The following is a 25,585-nucleotide window of genomic DNA, read 5'->3' as shown; positions in this document are numbered from 1 at the left end:
ACCATGCCCGGCTAATTTTTTCTATATATTTTTAGTTGTCCAATTAATTGCTTTCTATTTTTAGTAGAGACGGGGTCTTGCTCTTGCTCAGACTGGTTTCGAACTCCTGAGCTCAAACAATCCGCCCACCTCAGCCTCCCAGAGAGCTAGGATTACAGGCGTGAGCCACCGCACCCGGCCTGCATAAAGTTTTATTGGAGCACAGCCATGCTTATTGGTTTATGTACTGTCTATGCTTCTTTAAGCCTACAGTGGCAGAGTGGCATACGTGTAGCGGAGACTTTGGGGCCCGCAAAACCTAAACTATTTATTCTCTGGTTTCTTACAGAAAATGTTTGCTGACCCTGATATAGATAAAATAAGTATAAACATATGGGTATATATAAATATATATATAAAGTTACATTATCTACTTTATATTGTACTTTTTTCTCTCAACATACAAATACAAACACTTGCTAGTAATTGTAAATATTCTTTGTAAACACAATTTTAATTATTAATATTAATTAATAGGGCCGTACTATTAGATCATTTAAGATATAATTCAAACCTTCTTTTGTTAGACACTTGATTTATTAAAATTTTTCACTTGGAAATGCTGCAAATACCCTTAGGCATAAATATTTCACCATATCTTTGATTATTTTCTAAGATTAGATTCCTAGAAGTGAGATGATTATAGTAAAGCGTATGAACCATTGTAGATACGCTAAAAACCAGTTCATATACCCATTATTCTCAGAGAATGAGAGTGCTCATCTTCCTATGGCCTTCTGAATAATTATTAAAGGAGGTGGAGAGAGGAAGCAGAAAGGGGAAAGAGGAAGAGGAAGAGGGAGAGGGAGGAGGTTAAGACTGAGATTGATTGGTTAGGTCCAGGTTCATTTGCCTCTATGAGCATATTTCCTCTTCAGTGTAATGGAAGTGAGAGTTCTAGGAACTAAAAGGTTTGCTTTGAGGATCAAAAAAGATGTGAAAGCACTTTGTCAACTGTTAAAGCACGATCACTGTGCTCATAATTATTATCCTGATTCTATGAAAGCTATATATATGAACCAGCCAGTTCTCACCCTGAGGGGGAAAAAAACAACTCACCATAACTATCCTTTTTACAAGAGAATCATGTCTTAACTTTACAAAGAGAATTTCATCCTTGCATTACGTTATTAAAATTAGATCCATGTGTTTCTTTTAATTAGTATTTGATACAGTATTAATATTCTTATTTATCTTCTGCATGCCATATGGATTAAATTCTCATTACCTTTGATCTTAATACTTTTAAAATATGTAAATCAGCAGACACTCTCTTTAAAGCAGTGTTTTCATTCCTGTCTATTATTACCTTGGGCAAAAGGAAAATATCTGCATTGCAAAAAATCCCCATATTGTGTTAAAATTTTAAAAACCATATATTATACTGGTCAATCTCAATAAATCAAATAATGGCCAACTGAAAATAAAGCCAATTAGAATTAAGTATTTCTTAAAACTGATGAGGGTTAATGAGAGCTCACCATGTGTGTCTATCATCAAGATGGTCACATTTCAGGACAAAACTAGTTAAGGCTTTGAGATTTACTTATCTTTAGTAAATAGAACACAATGAAGTGTTTCTGAATAATGAATATATACATGTATGTTATATTAAGTGCTTCAGTGTTCTGAAGCAGTACAGGGTGAGAGTCTTCTTTGTTTTGACCTACTGCAAGTCATTTTGCTTTCTTCGTCCTTAGTTTCTTACATTACAGAATGGGGAGATTAGGCTGGTGAATTCTAAGGCATATTCCAACTCTAAGCACTAATAACAAACAACAACAAGGCAGTTATAGAAAACAACTGAGAGTATAGTTAATAGTTAACTTGAGTGACTAGGGAGGGAAAGTGGCCACTATGGTTGATTGATGGAAATTAATCTTAAACAGAATCATTCATATGTCCTATTAATGACCACAACTAGTCTTTGAAAAGCTCTTTTTCTTTTTTAAAAAATTTCAAAATATTAAGGGGGTACAAATGTTTTTGGTTACATGAATTGCTTTTGTAATGCTTGAGGCATGGGCTATAAGTGTGCCCATCACCCAAATAGTGTTCATTGTACGGTATAAGTAGGTTTTCATCCATTCCCTCCTCCTCCCTCCCCCCTGCTTGATTTCTACTGAGATTTACTTCCCTCTGTGCACATGCATGCTCATTGACTAGTTCCAATTTAATAGCGAGTACATGTAGTGTTTGTTTTTCTATTCTTTAAATACTTCAGTTAGGATAATGATCTCCAGTTCCATCCAAATTGTTGCAAAAGGCATTAATTCACCCTTTTTTATGGTTGAATAGTACTCCATGGTGTACACATACCACATTTTGTTAATCTACTCATGAATTGATGGGCACTTGGGTTGATTCCACATCTTTGCAATTGTGAATTGTGCTGCAATGATCTTTCCTGTGTAGGTGTCTTTTTGATAAAGTTTTTCCTTTTCTTAAAAAAATTAAATATATATTAGCATTATCTTTTCACCTCTTAACTTGAAATATTCTTCCAGCTCGTGCTGGGACAGTCATTCCTTCCACTTAGAGCTTATTCAATAATGGCACAATCTATTTTTAGGAGAAATTTATGTCTATGAAACGTCAATTAAAGTGACTTGTGCATGCCACTAAATGCTACAAATTATTCTTGTTTACTTATAAGGTTAATTGCCTTTTGCCAGTTGTTCATTTTACTTTGGAAAATAAATAGTTACCTAGACTTAAAATGGCACTGATAGCCCTCTTTGGGCCATAGGCTTATGTTCTTAAGCCTAGATACAGTTCTTTTTGGAAGAATTTATTTTGAATTAATTACATAGATAGTGACTCTACAGTCCTTTTGTACTTTGACTCACAAGCATCCTACATCCTACTAGTTATTAGATAATGTGGTTCGATTTTAAATTCAGTTAAACTTTGCTGGTACAACATAATGTACATATTATATACAGTGTCCCCTGAAAAGCAGTCTAATTTCTAGAATAACAGAATTCTCCCATAGAGAGTAGTGCTGCCTTAGAGATTTACAATGTAGCTTTAAAAAATATATACCTTTTAATGGAGACCTATCCCTGATCAATAAAACACAAAGACCAACTATAAGGCACAGCCAAAATATCAAACATGGGAGATCAGAGTTTATACGACAAATTACTGAAGCAATAAGAGGCTCAGGACTATCCAGAGAAAAACCAGTCATGTATTATTTCCCAGATTGGCCTGGAATAAATGAGAAACCAAACACAGATTCACAACATACATTACATTGTGCATTTGTTTCTCAAATTAAGTGAAATGTATTTGTAGACATTTATGTTTGTTGAAATTATTTTGAAAAGATCGCCCAGTGAAACAACTGCCATGTTGCACAAGGAGTGCATCACATCAAAAGGTGCTGACCTTGGCCTTGGGGGTGGGGCCTTGTGCTGTTGGTGCAAGGGGGAGGTGCTGACTTTTGACTGCCTCCTCCACCTCTCTATCATCCAGCAATAAACATTTCAATGGCAAACTGAAAGCCTGACCCTTAATTATCAGAGAAATGCAAGTCAAAAACCACATCTCACCCCAGTTAAAATAGCCTGTATCAAAAAGTCAGGCAATAACAGATGCTGGAGAGGATATGGAGAAAGGGGAACCTCATACACTGTTGGTGGGAATGTACATTAATACAGCCACTATGGCGAACAATATGGAGGTTCCTCAAAAAGTGAAAGCTGATACTTTCGTCTGATCCAGCAATTCCACTACTGGGTATATATACCAAATAAGGAAATCAATATATCAAAGAGATATCTGCACTCCTATGTTTACTGCAGCACTATTCACGATAGCCAAAATATGGAATCGATGACCTAAGTGCCTATCAACCGATGAATGGATAAAGAAAAGGCAGTATACATACACAATGGAATATTCATTCAGCCACAAGGAAGAATGAAATCCTGTCTTTGTGGTAACATGGATGGACTGGAGGACATTATGTTAAGTGAAATAAGCCAAGCACAGAAAAACAAATATCGCATGTTCTCACTCATATGTGGGAGCTAAAAAAAAGTGGATCTCATGAAAATAGAGACTAGATTGGTGGTTACCAGAGGTTGGGGAAGGGGGAGGGGAAAGGTAGGAGAAAGGGAAACAAAAAAGAATATAAACGTATTTATTACCACTGATCTGTACACTTAAAAATGGTAAAGATGGTAAATTACATATGTGTATTTTGCCTCAAAATTTTTTTAAAAGACTGACCCCTTTTTCATACTTACTTCTCTAGCTTCATTTCATCATAATGTTAGCAGCTGTCATTGAAACTCACTGCATTAAAAGTTGTTGAAAGGTATCACTTTTTTGCAATGTGTTCAGGAAGAACATAACCCCAAAACAAAGGCTTCTCATTTCAGATTCCTCCCTCCACAACTCCCCACCACACATCAGTCACCAAGCCCCGTACACTCCACTGTCATCCTCCCTGCAGGAATCATCCCATCTATCTCACTGCTTTAACCCAGGCTCTCATCAGCTCTTGCCTGGACCTCAGCGACTTCCTCTCCACTAGTCTCGTCTCTAGTTTTGCCCCCATCCTATCTATTCTCCACATAGTAGCCATATATGATTTCTTAAATGAGCATATCATTCCTTTGCTTAATATCTTCAGAGGTTCTCCATAACATTCAGAACAAAGATGGCACTCTTCAGCTCAGCACACGAGGCCGTTCCTGATCTCACACCTGCTTACCTCCCCAGCTCACTTCTACTGTTCCTCAGAGCTCAGCCTACACTCCACACAACAAACTACTAGCCCCTGTAAGAACGACCTCATGCTCATCTTCCCCTGGAAACCTTCTCTAACTCCCTAGTCCAGGTTAAGTGCCTTTCTACCGGGATCCCATTCCATCCTGCACATAACAACATAGTAACAATTATCCCACCTGAGGGCAGGTAGAGAATCACATTCATATTTCTGTTTCTGTAGAATGGATCACAGCAAAGAACAAATGAATGTATATTCAGGAATGAACAAATCCTTTTGTTGTTCTTGCTCAAAAACATCCACCAAAATCTCTTATTCCTTCAGAAATTATTCATTGCTTGGTGATAGCCAGCTAGTGTGATAAATTAAATCTATGTAAATGTTATCTGTCTCAGGAAACATAAGGTTATGTTAACAGCACGCTTTTAGAAGATAATCCTAAATCAGCAAGAGAGATGTTATTGGTGAGCCTTTTAGGATGATGGGATAGACTCATTCATTTCACAGAGACTGAGCCCTGTCTACGTTCCCAGCACCACAGAGGGAGCAACGAGAGCAAGAGCCTCAAGGACAAGGTTGTGGGAACTTCGAATGCTCTGCCTACTACTTATTTTTTTCCACTGGACTTTCTGCCTGGAGGCCTCTCCGCATTACAAGAATGTGTTGCTGGGGTAACACTAATTTGTAGAATAACTATTTATTCTGATGTTCGTACAACAATTGAGAACTGCCTGGACATCTGCAAAACCACTAAGAAAAATTTCAAATAAAGAATCCAAAAACAAGGCCAGAATAAAGTGCAAATGACTATTTCTTCAAGGACAAATAATCAGAATGGTAATTTGCTCGGTAAAATCAGCCATGCCAGCCTTACAATAATGATTAAGGAAAACTGCCAAAATGCAGGGTTAGGTGTCTTAGAGCACTGAATAGAGTGACATGCATTTGCCATGGAAGATGACATAGCAAGGCCGTCCAGAGCCCAGGCTTTGGAGGAGGAAAAGACTGGGTTGAATCTTGGCTCTGATACTTTCTGGCTGTATGAGTGTGGACAATGCATCCAACCTTTATAAGCAGCAGTTTTCTCATCTGTGAAATGGGAATATTCTATTATTTTCTTCACAGAGACCCAATAGGAAAAAGATTAATTATATGTCTCATTACACAAGGCTACCTAGCATAAGAGAAGGAGCTAAATAAAAAGGAAGATAAACAAACCAACCCAAACCAACCCAAACCAACCCAACTCCAACCCCTCAAACTAATGTTTTACAGTCAGGTCTCTTTTTCCTCTAAACATCATTTCTCTACTCCTGTTATAGCAGCTGGGAGAAGTTGGTTTTCTCTCCAAATTGGAAAATTCTTCTTATTCAGCCAAGCACCTTCATACAACATCTATATCTGATTTCTCAACATTTGAAACAATAGTTCTGGCAGCTCAGAACTATTAATCTTGGATCTTCCTCCAGGATCATACCAGTGTCTGAGTCTCCTTAATCCTCTACCAAATTAGTTAAAAAGAGTTTAGGTAGGTGGAATACCCTCATGTTCAAATAATCCATGTTGTTATTATGAGGACCTTTCAAAAAGAGCCAGGTTCTACAGAAAGACCTAGCAAAATTGTCTGAATTCTAGGATTTAGGGAATAAAAGAGCAAAACATTTCCATGACTCTCAGTTTTCTATGGATCACAATTCAAAAAGCAAAGCTTGAAAAAATAACCTAGCATGGTTTTACAGAGTCTCTCCCTTTCACAAGGTCCCAGGAAGGAAATGCCTGTTCTGCTTACGGAGTAGCACACAATTCAAGCGCACGTCCATGGATCCCACTGGAACATCCTTCAGAGTCTGTTAGTGATTTTATCTTATCATACTGTCATTACCTAAGCTACCATATTAGTATGAAGAACAGAACATATTACTTAAGTATAATTAAAAATTACCCTTTTTTCCTACCCTGGGGAAATGCAAAAGTGAGACACTGACTTTAATTAACTTTTGGAACAAAGGGTGAAGAGTCCACCTAAAGAAAGCTGAATTGCAGAGAAGAGGAAACGAAGCTGGCGCTTTAGTGCTCCCTGCAGTAGTATACAGGTCCCTCGTAATGGGACAGTATAGGCACGATGATTAACAAACAAAAAAATGACATTCACAATTTTATAAATTTCTAGTATTTTAAGGTGTTATTTCTGTTTGTTTTCCTCTCCTCCCACCCACCCTCACTAACAAGGTTAGAAGGGAAAAATGACAGACTAGCTGTCTAAAAATATCTTCTGATAGAAAACATCAGCTTATCTAATAGGATACATATGCCACTGACTTAATTTTTGTAGACCTTGTCCCTGGACATGTTTTAAGAAGACTATCCAATCTTTCAAAGAAATGGTTAGTTGATTTTGTCAGCCCTAGTGTCATGGCCAGATCCCTGTGACAGCAACCACATTCTGGAATCTAAATATCTAAACATCTAAACCCATGGTCTATGCAATTTTCATGGCCTCCTTTAATGCCTTAATCCTAATATTCCAAGAGCTAACCAAAACCACTGTTGAAAGTCACTGTACTCTTGCTGATAAGCAAAGGTCTCTCAGGGACAAGAGCCTGTACCTCTGTAGAACGTGGTGAGCAAACTGCAGCATATAAACCTGGGAGCTTGAGTTTCAAAGAGCTATGGTTCTCATCTTTTATTCGAGCAAAAGATCCAAACAGAGTCACACAACAACAGCTAAACCAATGCCATCTGTGTGGAAACAATATTTTAAACACAAACAAAATCAAATGTTCCATATGCCTTCACTCCTGAACATTTGCTGGAACATTTCTGAGTATTTATTGTTAGAGAGTCAGTTTGGTCAAGCAAAAGAAGGAGCAAAGCCCAAATGGGAAGTCCCTAGCCTTCCTCCACTCATCTCCTTCGATACTCTGTCTCTGTTATTATCAAACATACCGCACATTCTATTTGGGGATGTACATTCTGCTTCATTTATTCACACATAAGATAATTTTACATACCCCTTCTTATGGGATTCAGGGATTTTGCAAAGTATGTCTGCAAAGGAGGGTTTTTCAGGCTTTGCCATGTCATGGCACACATAGAACACAGTAATATTAATATTTGTATGGCCTAGTAAACACAGACCAGGTAAACAGAGGCAGCTCCAATTGCCCAGTCTTGCCTGGCTTCTCTGAGAGCTGAGGACATCAGTATCTTGGTGCAACCATAACCCATCCATGACCCATCAGTGCACCTCTGCACATTGCTCAAAGCTCTATTGTAAAATGTATTTGTTTCCTAGCTGATATTAATACTACTACTTCTTTAAAAAGCTGCTAGATGGAATATAAAATTTTACTTAAAAGTACATATAAAATGTGCATGACTCTGACTCATAATGATCCCATTCCTAAATTTCATCAAGCTTTTCAGAATTTTGGTCTGTGTTAAGACTACTTAAGACACTACTTCCCAAACCTTGTAGTTATTTCTGGTTCTTATAAGACGCAATAAAAGGTGTGGCTTTCCTCACAGTGACATTCAGTTTGTCACTCTTTCTGTGTTTTACTTTTTTCCACTGGACTTTTAGCCTGGAGGCCTGTCAGCATGAAAGGAGAGCTGTTCAGCTGGTCATTCCCCTACCAACCTCAGCCAAAGGCTAAAATAAAGCATCTTCTGCTGTTCAGAAGAAAAGCTCAGTGATTTGTTCTTTGTTGCTCTGATTGGAGCTGTATCCTGTTAACTTTCTTAAACATTTCATTATGTGATCTAAAAAAGGCAAAGCAAAGTCATACTTTCAGGTCCAAGGGAACTTCAAACTTTTTCTATAAGTCTTTTGCATTGGATCTGACATAACCTTCACTAGCATCACCTAAAATCCATGGTTAGGGGAGAAAATTTACATAGTCATTTGAGAATCTTAAAGAAATTCATAAAGACCTTACTGAATTTCTTATTCATTTCATTAATACTCATCTAGTCATGATTTTGGCAATGACAATTAGAATGACAATTCCGATAGAATACATTATTACAATTGGCATCAAGTTTTTAACTAAATCACTTCCTCTTCCTCCTCTACTGCATTATTTTGTTTTTGCTGTTAGGAAATAGACTCTGGAAAGATATTAATAATAAGACGTCTTCTTCACGACAATATATACAATAAATATAGCCCAAATTGTTGTTTCAACTCAAGGTTGCTTGTAAAGATTCTATGACCTATTTCTCAGATGCCACTTGGCTAAGTGCCTCATTTAAAAACAGGACAATATTAAAGATTAGGTGGCTGACATACACCCATGTTAAAGTCCTAAGAATCTGAGTCTGTGACTCAGGTATAGAATGCTGTGGTTCTTCATCAGGGTTACTGCCCTGCTCTCAAACCTGGACTCAATCATGACAAGATATGAGAAATTCATGCATTCTACTAATCTTACTGCCTTCCAGGAAGTACGAATAAGACAGCAGGGCACTAATCAGAACCATTTGAACTTCAGATTTATACAGAGAAGATTTATTTACTGACAATGAGATCCTCTTCAAAATGCCAAACCCATTCACACTCGGTACATAATTTTTAAAAATCAGAGCTTTCTTTTATCCGCATGATCTAGTAACTTCATAAATTTCAATATTTCACTAAATTTAGTGAGGATATCTCTAATAAATTGATCAATGAAAAATGCTGTTTAAGAAATTAGAATTTTCTCACTGGCCACTCAAAACTCCCTCCATAAGATCAATAACAATATTTAGTTGCCAGGGTAAGCAGAACCTAGAAAAATTTAGGTGATAGAATTCTAGCCGTAATGCATATTGAAAATGAGACTAAACTATAAATTTTATTTTAACATCATTGCCTACATGCTTCACATGGAAAAAACTCTCAGGTATTACAGTCAACAAAATAATAATACAATGGCCATATTTTGGAACTATTGTTTTTATTAGTCACCATGTACCTAAGCTGCACTTTGAACCCGAAGAATCCTTCTGAGCAACATTACTTCATCCTTCCCTTTGTAACGTAAACAGTTAAGAATAAATCCCTTAATCTCCTATTTTAGATGTTTTCTTACGTTAGTGATTTGAATGTAATCTGTTGGGAATTACTGAGAAAATAAGGAAACTTGCAGAAGTTTCTAATTCAACGTATTTTCATCATTAAAATCCATGTGTATTTTAATGTGCTATAACTTACTGATATGAAGACCAGTATTTCAAGTTGTCTTCACTGATTATTGTAGTCAGGCTCTTTTGAAACAAATGTTCAGAGATTTTTAAGGTGTGTTATGGGAAAAGTATTTGAGCAGAGAAGGAGAAAAGACTTTAAAGCAAGCTCTACCCTCCTTTCAGTAGGGCCTGAGACCATCTCTCCTCTGGACTATGCAAATTTTCTAAAATGATTATGCTTATCCATCAGATAACCCAGTTAATTTTTCTCTCATCCAAAGCATTGCATATAGGTAAATAAACCACAGAACAACCTGACTGAGTGTACTTTGCTCCTACAGACTTCTTCAAGGCCCACTACTAATCTCTTTCTCTACTCTTACTTGGAGACCTCATTCATTTTCATAATGAATTTGACTGTGCAAAAGAACCCCAAAGCAGACAAACAGAAAGAAATGCCCTTTCTTATAGTCTCCCATTGTTCAAGGCAGGTGTCTGTGCCACATCTCCTGAGCTACAGTCCAATAGCTACAACTGTTGACCAGAAATATTTACAACATGTGACTAAAATGCAAGATGCAAGATGCTATTTGAAACAAAACTAATTCCCCCATAGAAACTATCCATCTGAATTAATTCATGATTCGGTAAACACTTATTAAGTCCTACTGTGTGCTAGGTATCATGTCAGACACTTCCCTATTCCTCTGTTCATTTACCACCATTCTCAGAGTGACCCAGAATGAACACCATTGAGTTCTTTTTATATTTAAATACAACCAGGCACAAAAATATTATGCATAGCTTAATCTAATTATATACAGAGGATAAGTTTACAGAGCAGGTATGGCTGGGTCAAATGATATTAATATATTGGCAGCTTTCTTTCTAAAAAGGCTATTGCCCTGCCACAAACAATACTATCAATGCTCGTTTTCTTGTATTCTTGACAATCTGTGTATTATTATTTTTGATCCTAGCCTGTTTGATATGCAAGAAATTTTCATTTCTCATTAAATTTTGAGGTTGAATATTCTTGCATGTAGTCATAGATCATTTGTATTTTCTCCTTTTATGCACTGCCCTTTAAAGTTCTTTGTCAATTTCTCTCTACAGGGGTATTTTTTTTTCCCTGTAGTTTGAGGTGGTGACAGGCAACAAAGGAGCAGACAATAGAAATCCTACTATTAAGTGGGATGGGAACTCAAACCATTTTAGCTGGATATTAAAGGAAAAAGAGACCTTAGAGGATTGGAATACTCAGGAAAAACTGCAGCAGAATCTTAGGTTATTATGATAATAAAACAATTCTCCTATTCTATCTTAAATGCTTTATAAATATAATTTTAATAATTACATATTATTCTACAATATTAATACCAAATTTATTTAATTTTTCTCTTAACTTTTTCTAGACTTTTAAAAAAAGATTCTGGGTGAATTGTTGGGATAAGGAGTCTGGAATTTTTTTTAAGGTTCTCAATACACATTGCAAAATATTTTTGTATAAAAATTATATCCTTTAAATTTCTACCAACATGCTAACAAAGTACATCTTTTCCATTTCTCGTATTTCTATACTCTAACAGAGATGGCTTCATCTTATTTGCACAAACTGTTTGCACAAGGAACACCTGAATATGTGCCTTGGAATTTTATAACCATTTCTTATAAATGGCCTTTATCTTGCCTACATGTCTTGATATTCCATGAAGGACCCACAGTGAAATGATAATTCAGGAGGGAATATCTGATTCATATGACTTGGAAATTCTCAAGTTCGGAAACTAGCATGAAACAATGCCCTGGGCACATGCGCCTCAGATGATTAAATTCTATCTTTATAGGATAGGATAGGATAGTATTTAACTATTCATTGTCTACTCAATATCCATTCTTCCCTGCTTCCTTCCTAACAGAACCCTTAAATCATAGGTGGCAGCAATTCAATCAACTCAAATATGCTTCCTAGCTTCTCCTGCAGATAAAGGAGACCCTTGAGATATAAACAGAAGTCACTGGGAGGAGCTTCCAGGAAAATCGTTTTGCAGCCATGATAGCTGGAGCTCCAGTAGTAGCCATTTTTCTTTTCTTGGGACTAGGAAAGAAAAGGGAAGAGATTTACAGAGGCTTGGCCTTGCTTGTCATTCTTGATCTTCTGAACCAATGTCCAAAACTGCCTACCCTTGGACTTCTGGTGACACGAGGAAAATAAATTTTTATCTATTAAGTCATTGTATTCCAGTATGTGTTTCTTGAAGCAGAGAACAATTCCTAACTGAAGCACTATTTTTAAAAAATATCTTCCAAAGAAGTATTTTTCATCTCTATGGGAGAAGGTGTGAACTTTATATTAGGAATTGAAATTATATTGGGTCCTTTTAAATGGTGTAGGTTTCCTTCCCTCCAAATCCATTCTTTTTCCATTTCTATCATGTTCTGGGCCCCAGAAGTGACTTGTATGGACTGGTCTGGCTTCCCACTGGCTTGGCCAATAAGGAGCCCTAGCAGGAAATCAGAGGGAAGAAAGAGAGTGAGCGAGACAGAGAAAGAACATTCTCTTTTGTTCTCCAGCTCCCTTCCTGTGGGGTTGTCTTGTGTTGACTGTGTCGTTACCTGAAGGTCACTTCTATTCTCAAGACTCCTATACCCACATGACTCTCTCCTTTTGGGTTCCAGATGCCATGCTTTCTCCTTGTCCCTTTACATGTGTATAATAGCTCCACTTTCACTGGTCCTTAGAGGATTACACTATCCTTTTTGGTTTCCCTACATCCTGCCCCAACCTTTAAAAGTAATCCCTTCATTAACCAACAGCCAAAGCTAGAACCCAACCCAGAGCTGGGTTCTAGGGAGACATAGAGGAAGTAATACCTCTGGATCAGCTCTCCGACCCAGACTATTCTTGAGGGTTCTTTGGATGGTCATTTTAGCTTCTTCAATGTCTTTTCACTTTGTTCTATAAAGGCACAGGGGAAAATAGAAGCCTCAAAGGGCTGGCCAGGTAGTTCTATGTTTAACTGTAGACTGTAAAGTCTATTACATTATAGCCAAGTTACTTGATTATTTGATCATTGGTCAGAGTTTAGGATTTCAAGTACTCTACCGTAATTAGGCTCAAGGTGAGAGAGCAAAATAAGGGACATAAAGCCATGGCTGGGGGATTATTGGTGTTAGGTATAGGCATTTTGTTTACTTCGGATTGCTGTTGGATTTGGATTAATATTACTTGTGATTACAAAAAAAAGAATAGATATATTTCTTATGAAACTGTGAAACTATAAATATAGTTGGGTTAATGACAAGACAGAGAAATTCAAACTAAACAATGGATATTAAATGAGTCTGTAATTTTTCTTCCAATAAAGAACAATTCACGATGACTTCCTGACCTCCCACTTCAAGTCATGTATTCTATCCTAGACCAGAGTTTTGCCTGAGCACTGTCCCCCCAACACCCCCAAACTCCTCCCATCCCACATTTTCCCCTCTTTCCAGTGCTTTGCTGGTATTTAAGCTTTTTATTACACCAAACTTCCCTGTTCTGGGATCTGTGCTCCTAGGTTCCTAAGAATGTGTGTGCATGTTTATGTGCATTTGTGATGCTCTGGCAGCTTTGAGGCGACTCTGATCAGGACTTGTCCTTCAAAAATAAGAGTCCCAGTTATTGCCTTACTGCATGTAGAATAGACCTGGTACATGTTAAGCATCCAATAAAGTTTAGCTGCTGCCACTGCTATTTCTCACTCCTCCAATGAGAACCACCTTTGAAAGTACCTGATTTCCAAGTTAACAACTCCTTCCTTCTCGCCATTCAAATTGCCAAGTCTTCTGGAGTGTGCTACGATTTCTATACACTGCACTTGGTTTTCCCTTGATACTACTACAAGTCTCAAGAGTTTATCACCTTGAATCTTTACTGCATTTAAGAGTAGGACCAATTTGTTGGTATTTTCTGTGTCTGGCAATTTGTGCAATGGGAGGGAGTTATGTATCATTAATCCATCTAAATGGTATAAGGAATGTTTAGAGTTCCCACCAACTCAGATCCCCATTTTCTTTCTCCACCATCCAAAAAGGTCTGTTTGGCTGCTTAGCAGTGAGCAATTAGAACAGCCAGTCTACCCAGAGATCAGGCTGGTTTGTCTGATCTAAGAAGACTCAGTGTTTCCAAAGGGACTCTTCCTTTTTAAAGGAGGAAATTAATGATATCCTTTTTTGTTAAATTAGTGCCAGGTATTTTTCAAGCAGCCTATTTAAAAGAACAAATTCAAACAGGTCCAAGAAACAAATGCAAGAAATCTACATCGTTCTCAGTGGATGAGTTTACACGCTATCCTAATTTCAAAGAAGTTTTTATGCCAGAACACAATGGTTGAGTTCTCCCAACGGACATACACCCACTTTAAATGTCAAATTCTGCATTTGTGCAGAAATCAGATAAATGCAAAGAGCTCTAGGTTTGTTTCTGCTCTTTACTGATTTGTCCTCCAAAAGACAGTTTCCATGCTAACTCATTACACAAGGGCTGAATGTTTGGGGTATCAGTGGGGGATAGAACATCCAAGCCTCCGTTCCAAATTTTCAAGGGTCAAATTACAAAGTGTCCATTCCATTTGTCCTTTACTGCTATATTTACCCATGCCCAGAGCAGCTCAGATCAAAATATCATACTTGTACTCTGCCTTCTGATTTTCAACTTGGGTTGCCATTAGGAAAGCAGGGTACTTCCCATGTCTTGTGGGCTTCTTATTCTTTGCTCTAGACTCATATGCTTTCATTCAGTTCATTAATGGAGCCCCTATTTCATGTAGCAGTTTCTTTTCTTTCTTTTTTTTAGAGACAGAATCTTCCTCTGTTGCCCAGGCTGAAATGCAGTGGCATGATCATAGCTCACGGTAACCTTAAAATCCTGGGCTCAAGGGATCCTCCTGCCTCCGACTCCCAAGTAGCTGAGACTATAGGCCACATGCTACCACACCTGGCTAATTCTTTTATTAATTTTTTGAGAGACAGGGTCTTGCTGTGTTGCCCAGGCTAGTCTCAAACTCCTGGCCTCAAGCGATCCTCCTGCCTTGACCTCCTAAAGTGTTAGGATTATAGGCGCGAGCTACCATGCCTGGCATATATATATATATGTGTGTGTATATATATATATATATATACACATATATATAATTTTTTGGGGGAGACAGGGTCTTGCTGACACGGGTGCTTGCATTATAATAATTTAATTTATTAGATTGTCAATTTCTGTTTTAAACATTTTTTGTATAGGCATGTTACATTTCAGAATTTTTTAAAAAGTGAAAAATAAAAACCACCTTAATCTTGTTTCTTTCAATGTGAGCTCTTCCCAGTGTGGAAAGGGAACAAACAGAAGGCTGGAAACATCTTTTCCTACTCTTTGTCTGGTCAATTCCTGATCCCCCTGAAGGTCTCAGCTTTGGGGTAAGCTTGTCTGAAATGTCTCTGCTCCCCAGAGACTAGATATCTCCGTTGAAGTCCCCACAGCTCCTGTGTTCATTCCTATCAACACCTTAGTCAAAGGAGATTTGATTTCAGATTCATTTGTCCATCTTCCTAGCATCAAACATAATGTCTGCCACTTAATAGGTACTAAATTAACATCTGCTGGATGACTATGCAAATGAATGAGTAATAAAGGTACATTTCACTCTTTCTCAGGCCTCTTTGAATTTAAACCAAAAATTTATTACTTGCTAAATACTGTTTTTAGTGTAAGCAAACAACCCCAGAGTTTTTCCAGTCCTTCTTGGAGTTCTATTAATAGTTACGTAAAGAACATAAATAGTGAGAAAACCAAGAGAGTCAAATAAAAATGAAAAATGAGAGAAAAATCTTTTCATGGTTCTACACACAGTCATGTAGCCAAGTTCCTTTTTTTCCTTCTCTAATTTTGGACTATATCTATCTTGCCTCCCTACAGCACTTAAAATTGATTACATTTAATTTAGGGATCACATTCATGTCATAGTTTTGTATATTCAACTTCCATACAGTAAACTACCTTGTTCCTCTCAGATTGTTCTCATTTTCTTGGATAGGTAGTAGATGCCAAGCCAAGGTGGGAATCATTTAAAAACATTTTTCTCCTGATTATATACATTAAAAATTCATTATTGTTCTGCAAAAGACATGTTCAGAGAATGAAAAGACATGCCACAGACTGGGAGAAAATATTTGCAAAACATATATCTGACATAGGACTGGTATCCAAAATATACAAAATACCCTTAAAAATCAAGAATAAGAAAACAAACAACACAATTTAAAAATAGGCAAAAGATATGAACAGATACCTCACCAAAGAAGATATACAGATGACAAATAAGCATATGAAAAGATGTTCCACATTGTATGTCATTAGGGAATTGAAAATTAAAATAATGAGATGTCACTACATACCTAATAATAACATGTCAGAAATCTAAGACACTGGCAACACCAAATGGTGGCAAGGATGCAGAGCAACAGGAGCTCTCATTCATTGCTGGTAGGAATGCAAAATGGTACAACCACTTTGGAAGACAGGTAGGCGATTTCTTACAAAGTTGACCATATTCTTACCACACAACCTAGCAATCTCACTTCTGGAGATTAACCCAAATGAGTTAAAAATCTACATCCACACCAAAACCTGAATACAAATGTTTATAGCAGCTTTATTCATAATTGGCAAAACTTGGAAGCAACCAAGATGTTCTTCAATAGGTGAATGGATAAACAAATTGTAGTACATCCATACAATGGAATATTATTTAGCAATAAAAAGAAATGAGCTATCAAGCCATGGAAAAACATGGAGCAATCTTAAATGTGTATTACTAAGTGAAAGAATCAATCTGAAAAGGCTACAAACTATATGATTTCAACTATATGACATTCTGGAAAAAGCAAAACTATGGAGACAATAAAATAAATACATAAATAAATAAATAGTAGTTGCCAAGGGTTTGTGGGGAGGGAGGAATGAATAGGTGGAGACGGGATTTTTAGGCCAGTGAAACTATTCTGTAGGATTCTGTAATGGTGAATACATGTCATTATACATTTGTCAAACCTCATATATTATCAATATTGGCTAATCAATTGTAACAAATTAACCACATTAATGCAGGATGTTAATAATAGAAGAAACTGGGAGAGGGAGGTAAAAGGGTATATGGGAGTTCTGTACTTTATGCTCAATATTTCTGTAAACCAAAAACAAAACAAAACAAAACAAAAACTAAAAAAAACCCTATTACTCTCAATTTTGGGAAAAAAAAAAAACCCAAAAAGTAAAAAAGAAGAAAAATCACTCTACTCCTACCATTAAACAACTATAGGTTTAATTTTTTTCTTCCAAATAGATTTATTGAACATAACAAAATTCTATATACAAAGTGACCTGGACCTGCTGCTTCAAAATATGATCTTTCCTTACTAATATCTTGATAGGTCGGTCCAGAGAGTGTTAAGACGCAACTTACCCTAAAATAAATAGAAAAGTGCCCAATGTCCATTAAACGAATAGCCTAACTGTTGGAACTTTGGTAGCTGAAAGAATCCTTTAAAATGAAATAAACTAGGCAGCTAAGGTTAACAGGACAGCCTAGAGAGTATGTGCTGTTCCAATTATATCAAATAAGAAAAGGATTTAAAAATAAAAATTCTCTAGGCATATTTTACAGCTGTGCCATCAACATCCAATCCTGGAAGCCAAATACCCTAACTTGACTCACACACCACCCGCCTTTCATTGTTTGGCAGCTGCACTCCTGATGTCCTGGGTCAACGCCAGAACCTAACTTGGCGTTGGCAGTAAGTTCATCGTGACCTAATGAACTCAGGAAAGCACTGGAAAAGTTCAGCAAGAACTTCTCTCAGATATGTTTGCAGTATCAATCTAAGCAGAAATAATGTCAAAAATTATGCAACTCTGTAACATGCTTTAATGAGTTGCAGGAATGAGAACAGGCTGCTGAAAGGCTTTCCCTGAGGTATGTGGCCTCAGGAATGGTGGCCTGGCATATGACCTCTGTGGCTTCTAATTGCCTGCTCTCACAGCTGTAGCTATTTTCTGCACCAGCCCCTTCTAGTCTCCTCCAGCCTCAGCTCCGCCAATGGCATCAGAATCTTGGTATTGATTCAGCTGGCTGAGGAGTGGCTATACCACCGACCTTCGTGGAGTACCTCCCTTCTTCTTCCTTATCATCGTGATCCCCACATTTCAGGGAAGATGCGGCACCATAACAAATCTAGGTATCTTACAAAGTTCCCTTAGAGAGCCCCAGTTGGGGTTAATGGCCAGGACTACAATTGATATTCCAAGCACTATGTTCATATTCTCCAAAATTACAAAATAAAGCAAAACAAAACGACAGACAAACAAAAAACCAAGATTTAGTAAAAATGAGAAAAGTCTTATAAGCAAAATAGGAAAGATGTATGGTTAATATAAATGGGGCTAAATTAGAAATTAAATTTGGGATTAGGAGAACTATAATCTTCTCTCTTCCTTCTTCCATCCTTTTGCCCTCATGCACACAAACTGTGCACTTCCTTATACTAGCCTTGCCTAAATTCCTTTACAAAAGTCAGGGCACAAACATTATGGCAATGACATACACATTAAAGATATGTGAAAACATTCAGATCTGGTGGGGCTTAGAGTGATTTTGCTGTGCAGGAGAATATACCGTGGCCAGGCTAGCAGAGGAGTATAATTTACAAAATATTTAATAGAAATAACCTTTAAAGGCAAAATTTCCTAATAATTTTAGAAATTGAAATACTTTATAGACTTTCTAGAAGTTTGAAAGACTCCCATCTTCCTCCCATACAGCGAAGCTTGTACAAGTAAATGTAACCTTGTTCTTGACAAATTCCTGAGAAGTTAATGAGACCATTTGAGACACACGAAGGCATTCAACTTGTCACCAAACCTGTTTTGGAAAATAACAGCTGCAAAGATCAAGATATTAGAATTGCACTAGTCTGTTAAGTGTCTTATTTCATTTCTTGGCCCTGTGGTTGACATATAGTAGGTGCTCAATAAATACTTGTTGAATGAATGAGTCGAAAACCACATATGTAAAGCCCACGTTTTCTGATTCAAATTAGTATCACAGAGAATTTACAGAGCAGTAGTTCTCAAAGGGAAGGTTTCAGACCAGCAGCATCTCATCACCTGGGAACTTGATAAAAATATAAATCCTACCCTCTACTCCACAGAGAATCAGAAACTTTAATACAGGTTCAGAAATCGGTGTTTTAACAAGCCCTCTGGGAGATTCTGGCAAGCCTGAAGTTCAGGAATGACTGTCTAAAAATATCCCTTAACAAGGTGTCTTTCCCACCTCACATGCTAACAAATAAGAATTCTATACCTGTAATTCCTTTGTCATCTCACTGAGAAACTCCCAAGATAAGACTTTACCAAAACTTACTGATGAGGATTTAAGGTGAATTCAATGGCACCCAGGCGAGAAGGAAAGCTGTTTTCAGTCCAAAGGAGCCAAAAGAGCAGGGATTCAGAACCCATAAATGAAAACTACTCATAAATGAAGACACACAGTGGTTTTGTAGTCTTGTGTGTGGCATTCAGTAATAAAACTGGGTATAAGACAGAGAGACCCAGTAGCCTTCCCTTGGTATAGTGTCTAGTTTCCATGTCCTTTCCTGAGGGAGATTATATGGCCTTCAAGACTCTGTTACAGGAACATGCTCTCCTGTCAAATGGGAGATATCTGATCCCTTTGTGATCACAGCATTGCTGTTTGGCAAGTTGCTTGCAGTCCCTTCCAAACGCAGGCGGCCAGTGGGAAACGATTCTGTAGCACAGATCTAAGGCATAGTCTTGCCAGATGTAGTTATCTAATTAAAAAAAAGTTTTCACCCACATCAAGCTCAACTTCCAGTATTATTATAGGGTGACCAACTCATCTCAGTTTGCCTAGGACTGTCCTGGTGCTAGCACTGAAAAGTCCAAATTTTGGGAAACCCTTCAATCTCAGGAAACTTGGGATGTTTGATTATCTTAAGGATTAAGAGTTACAAGGACAAAATGCAGCCCAAATTTGCTTTCTGATTGCTGAATTTCATCCAAGACCAACAAAATGTAGTAATGAGCGACTGGAAAGGTAAAAACAAATAATGAAATAGATGATGTTAAAGAAGCAGCTGGGCGAGAGAAAGTGCGTGTGATTTGCTCAGCAGTCGTGGGGTAGACAGGCCACGAAAGATCTGCAATCAATCACTCACGCCTAATGCCAGACACCACATGCTCTCTGGTGGCTCTCCCACACCTAACACTGTGACTGCCAACCGTGAATCCCTCGGGAGGCCGGTACAATACTGCTTGCTCCTCAGCACCCTAAAAATTTAAGATGCACTATCACTACAGTTACTCTTAGCAAGTACAATAAGCTTTTGATCTTCAAAATATGATTAAGGTATACTTCATATAGACAAGAACATAACCAAGGACAGAGGTCTCTCACCTAGGTGAAGTATAACAGGAAACCCAGGGGCAGGTAATGAACGTTCTTTAAAAAGTACAGGTCACAAAGTTAAACCAACACTTGTGTACTTTACACTAAGAAAATACAAGTAAAGGACCTGGCATGGTGCCTAATGTAGGTACCACATATGTGAGAGTTCCTGTTATTTTATTCATAGAGGATCCCCCACTCAGTCCCATTTCCCTTACTGCTGAAAAAAAAAAAAACCCTGTTTTTTAGACCATAGCAAAGAAGAAAAAGAAAGAAAGAAGGGAAAGAAAAGTATGTCATGAAAAGTCAGTACAATAGCAAGAAACATCAGCTTTGTGTTGAGAGAGAAGAAAGAAGGAATAGAATCTGGCTCATTAACTAAAAATCATAATGGTCGAGGGTCATTTAATGCAAGAGTAGGTGGCCTCGTTTCACAGTGGTCTCTGAGGATTGCTCTGCATTACAGCCCAGTGTGATAATTGCTAATAATCATGCCCCAAGACACAAAAAATAAGAACTGTGTTTGGTACACTCAATATGAAAGGCAGCTGCAGGTCTGAGAAAGTTTCAGCTGTCTGGAAAACGCACTTACACAGACTATTTCATTCCTTCATGATGTCTAGTCAATCTTCAACCCCAAAGCTGGGGTGATTGTTTTAAATCATAACTCAGATCATGTCACTCCTCTGCTCATTGGCTTCCCATTTCACTGAAACTGCACCCACCGCTCATAATATGAGCCTCAGACCAACAACACAGGCATCACACAGAAGCTCTTGACAGGTGCATGATCTCAGGAGCCACCCAGACCTGCTGAATCAGAGACTTCATTTTAGTGACATCCCCAGGGTGTTTGTTAGGACATTAAGAAGTACTGGTCTGCACTACCTGGCTGCTCATCTCCTACAACACTCCCTTTCCCTCTCTCAGCTCTAGTACATGGGCTTCTTTCTAACTCTTCGCTTATTTAGAGCTCATGTATATTCTTCCTCAGGACCTCTGTCATGGCCGCTCCTCTGCCTGGAATGCTTAGATACCCACATGGCAAACTGGCTTGCAGCCTTCCCGCCTTTATTCAAGCCTCACATTCTCAGGAAAGCCATCCTGACCACCCTGTTTAAAACCATAGCCACCCCCAACCTACCCCTCCACTTGGGTCACTCCTAATCACCTTTGCTGTGTTTTTTCCCTGGTAACACTTTGCCCTTCTAACATCCCACACAATTGCCTTATCTGTTATGCCTATTGTTTTTTTGTTGTTGGTTTTTTTTTTTTTTAGAGAGACAGGGTCTTGCTCTGTCACCCAGGCTGAAGTGCAGTGGCACGATCATAGCTCACTGCAGCCTCCAACTCCTGGGCTCAAGCCATCCTCCCATCTCGGCCTCCCAAGTAGCTGGGATTACAGACAGGTACGCACCACCATGCCTGGATAATTTTTAAAATTTTTTTGTAAAGACGAGGTCTTGCTATGGTGCTAAGGCTGGTCTCAAACTCCTGACCTCAAGCAATCCTTCTGCTTTGGCCTCTGAAAACGCTGGGATTATAGGTGTGAGGCACTGCACCCACCCAGCTGTGCTATGCTTATTGTTTATTGTCTGTCTCCCTCTGCCACACTTTAGCATCGTGTGGACATCAATTTGATATTGATACAACATCCAAGTGCATGATTATTTTTCTAGTAATTCATTTTTATTATATTTCACAAAAGTATTAGACTGTGGAAATTTGGAAAACAACCAACCAAAAATTGGTATTTCAAAATAGTTTGAGAAATATTGGCCCAGGACAGTTCCTGGCACTTAGTGTTAATAATTATTTTTTGAATAAATTGATGAATAAATAAATAGAAGAACAAATGCCTAAAGTATAATTGTTTACATAGCAAAACTAGATCATGTCTGTATATATTCCTGTCAGTCCTGTTAAATAATTTAACTGCTTAGATTAGTGGCAAAGTGATTCGTGTTATGCATTTCCTGGGCATGTTGTGCTCTTCTCTCATATGTGATCAATGTGTCAGCCCACATGGGCCAGTTAGGGACACTTCTTAGATTCTCTGATTAAGGGACTAAAGACAGCCTTATCCAAACCTCAGGTTTTTTTTTTTTTTTTTTTATTATTCCAGGGTATTATGAGGGTACAAACATTATAGTTACACTTTATGTCTTTGCCTCACCCAAGTGCGGGTTAAAGGCATTCCCTTCCCTCCCTTTAGTGCTCCCCGTGTCCTTTATTTGTAGATTTTCCCCCCCATCCCCCTAATCCCTAGAGAGTATTTCTGCCATGTGATCAACCTAGTATTGATCAGTTAGTACCAATTTGTTGGCGAGTACAAGTGGATCCCGTTCTTCTGCTCTTGTGGTGCCTCACTTTGAATAATGGGCTTAAGTTTAATCCAGGAAAGTATAAGAGGTGCTAGATCACTGTCATTTCTTATGATTAATATTCCATTGTAAACATATACCAAATTTTAATAATCCACTCATGGATTTATGGGCACTTGGGTTGTTTCCACATTCTCGCAATAGTGAATTGTGCTGCCATAAACATTTGGGTGCAGATGTCTTTATCGTAGAATGTTTTGTGCTCTTTTGGGTAGATGCCTAATAGTGCTATTGCTGGTATTTCTACCAGCAAATGGTATTTCTATTTTTAGCTCTCTGAGGTATCTCCAAATTCTTTTCCACAGAGGTTGCACTAATTTGCAGTCCCACCAGCAGTGTAAGAGTGTTCCTGACTCTCCACATCCTCACCAGCATTTGTTGTTTGGGGATTTTTTGATAGAGGCCAATCTCACTGGGCTTGGGTGATCAAACCTCATGTTTATAGACTTCTTTGCACGGCTCTCTGAGCTGAGCTTGAGTAACTTCAGATTCATTCTGTGCCCCTCATACTTACCCCACCAGAACTCTACATAGAACAAAAAAGTTAGTTCTCATTGCAAGTTAGAAAGCAAACCTGTTGGATGTTAGTGTTTTTTTAAAAACTGAAAACGTCACAATATTCTCATTCAGCCTTCCACAAAATATGGTTTGAAACAATGGGTCATTTAAGGCAAAGAATTAAATATAAAGGTATTACTTGCTAAAATGTCTCTTAAAGAATATATACCCTTGTTTCTGCAACTGATAACATAAACAAATCATGAACAAAACTGAAAAATTTTTGTTCTTCAATTCATCTTTGTTGCTTTCCAAGGTCAAGGGAAATTTGATTTACTCCCCCTGAACTCTATCCCACCAAAACTTAATGCCTAACAAAAAGAACTTTCTCTACCTGTTATTCATACTCATAGATTACCTTTGTATTTATATAATATCAATAACAATAATTACCACAACAGCAGGTGACATTTACTGAACCTTTGCGATGAACCAGACACGATGCTATGCCCTTTACCAACACTAGCTCATTTAATCCTCAGTAAAACCTTCTCAGTTATGAACTACATTTCCTTCATTTTATATGTGTAGGTACTGAGGTAAGGAGTTGTTATATAACTTGATTAACATAGGAAAGTAGAGATTTAAATCCAGGCATGTCTGACTCCAGAACCTTTCAGTATGGTGTAGCTATTCAACCATACTTAAAACTTTTCTTTTTAGGAATTACATCTGTTTTAAAGTAGAATGCCAAAAGAGAACAAAGACTAGAGGGACAAATACAAAATAAGATGACAGGTTTAAACTAAAACATATCAATAATCATATTAAATGTAAATGCTCTAAATACTCCAATTAAAAGATAGAGATTGTCTGTTTAGATAGAGAAAAGTACCAACCAAATTATTGCACAATGGATTCTGCTCCATCATCTTTCCTCTAAATTTGCCTCTGTTTTGTACTACTCTTACCCCTACCTCATTGTGGCCTTATTCCTGAACACTCTCTGGCTGTGAGGAAAATATTTCCTTACAAGTTTATCATTTGCTACATGTCCATTTAAAAGGTTCTGCTCTAATGGAATCATTCTTTCTTGATTCTTTCCAAGAGTTTAAATTCCACATGGACCGAAGGTCATAACATATTTATTATGCTTTTCCCACTTTGTGTTGTACTACTTTGTCACTGAAAAACAGGCTAAGGAGAAATGTGGAGAGACCTGAGAAATCACTACATATTTCAGAAAAATAGATGAGGTTGACATTAAGTGTAACATCAGTATCTTAAGTTGAAAAGGTTTCTTTCCTTGGAATGGTCGACATTGTCCTTAGTATCTTCTGGTTTGCAAATATTTCTTACAATCATGTTTCTATTTTACCTTCCAGAAGTACTGATATAGCTACACACAACCCTGAAACTGACGTTTACCATATTCTGTAGCAAGGAATTTAGAAAAGGGGCCAGAAATAGTCATTTCCCAAAGGCATATGACAAGATATCTGCATTTTTGCTGAAAGAATGGTCATGTTGCCAAAAGGACAGAACTGCTCTCTAAATCCATATTCTTTATCAAACCCTAGATTTTGACCCTGAATGATCTGCTGCACTAAAAGCTGATTAGCTATTTCTCTTTCTTTTAATAAAATAAAGTTTTGGAACAGTTTGCTAATTTAAGGTTCTTACAAGTAAAAGGAAAAGAATAGTCTCTGCTATTCGTTATCTTCCCTCAGAAAGGTAAACTTAAGTGGCATGGGTAGGTTATAAACTCTGACCTTTAAGACAAGTCTTACATCCGCCTGTATGGCTTCCCAAACCTGAACTTTTTGCTAGTATTAGGTCGTATAACTAACTGAGTTCTGCCTTCTAGACAGTCCTGTCCAAACAATGCACTAAAAAGTACACAGATATGCAAACAGTAGAAGCAGCATGCAATTCAAAATGTTCTCCTTACCAGCTTTTCGAGAGGCTCCCCAGGGACCCAGTCCTTGGTGATCTGGAGCAGGATGGCATGTCCGAGAAGACAGCAAATCAGTCCCAGAAACTGAGTGCTTCAGAAAGACCCAGTAAGAGAAATATTATTCTTATCCTCTGAAAAAGCAGCCTTAAGGACAGGGGCTTCCATTTAACTAAGGGACCCTTAACCCTGACTGGAAGGGGAAGAGGCTAAGTATATTGGAGTCATTTGTACATTGCTCCCATGTTGTATAGCACTGAGTGGAGGTCCTCTCCTTGGGGCAATTAGAAGCAAAGTCTCA

The 25,585-nt window shown here is 37.8% G+C and overlaps 1 protein-coding gene across 2 annotated transcripts in view; it reads right to left on the bottom strand.

The window, feature by feature from the left end:
- The window catches only part of MYO3B (myosin IIIB), a 412,726-nt gene that overhangs the window by 65,523 nt on the left and 321,618 nt on the right, over nt 1–25,585 (bottom strand). The window contains exons 33-34 of one of the 2 annotated variants that reach the window (XR_001137744.1): nt 25,282–25,378; nt 23,799–23,810 (exon numbers count right to left, since the gene is read on the bottom strand). Coding sequence is in view for 1 of the 2 variants with exons in the window: in XM_012650712.1 (XP_012506166.1) it covers nt 25,282–25,378 (97 nt within the window). In the remaining variant the exon portion in view is untranslated. Of the gene's footprint in view, nt 1–23,798; nt 23,811–25,281; nt 25,379–25,585 lie in introns of those variants that run through there. The other variant, XM_012650712.1, reaches the window with a different exon arrangement.

The sequence above is a fragment of the Propithecus coquereli genome, unplaced genomic scaffold (genome assembly GCF_000956105.1).
Source record: "Propithecus coquereli isolate 6110/MARCELLA unplaced genomic scaffold, Pcoq_1.0 Scaffold34, whole genome shotgun sequence".
In the NCBI taxonomy this organism is placed as follows: domain Eukaryota; kingdom Metazoa; phylum Chordata; class Mammalia; order Primates; family Indriidae; genus Propithecus; species Propithecus coquereli.
This window is presented reverse-complemented; position numbering and strand designations above follow the sequence as displayed.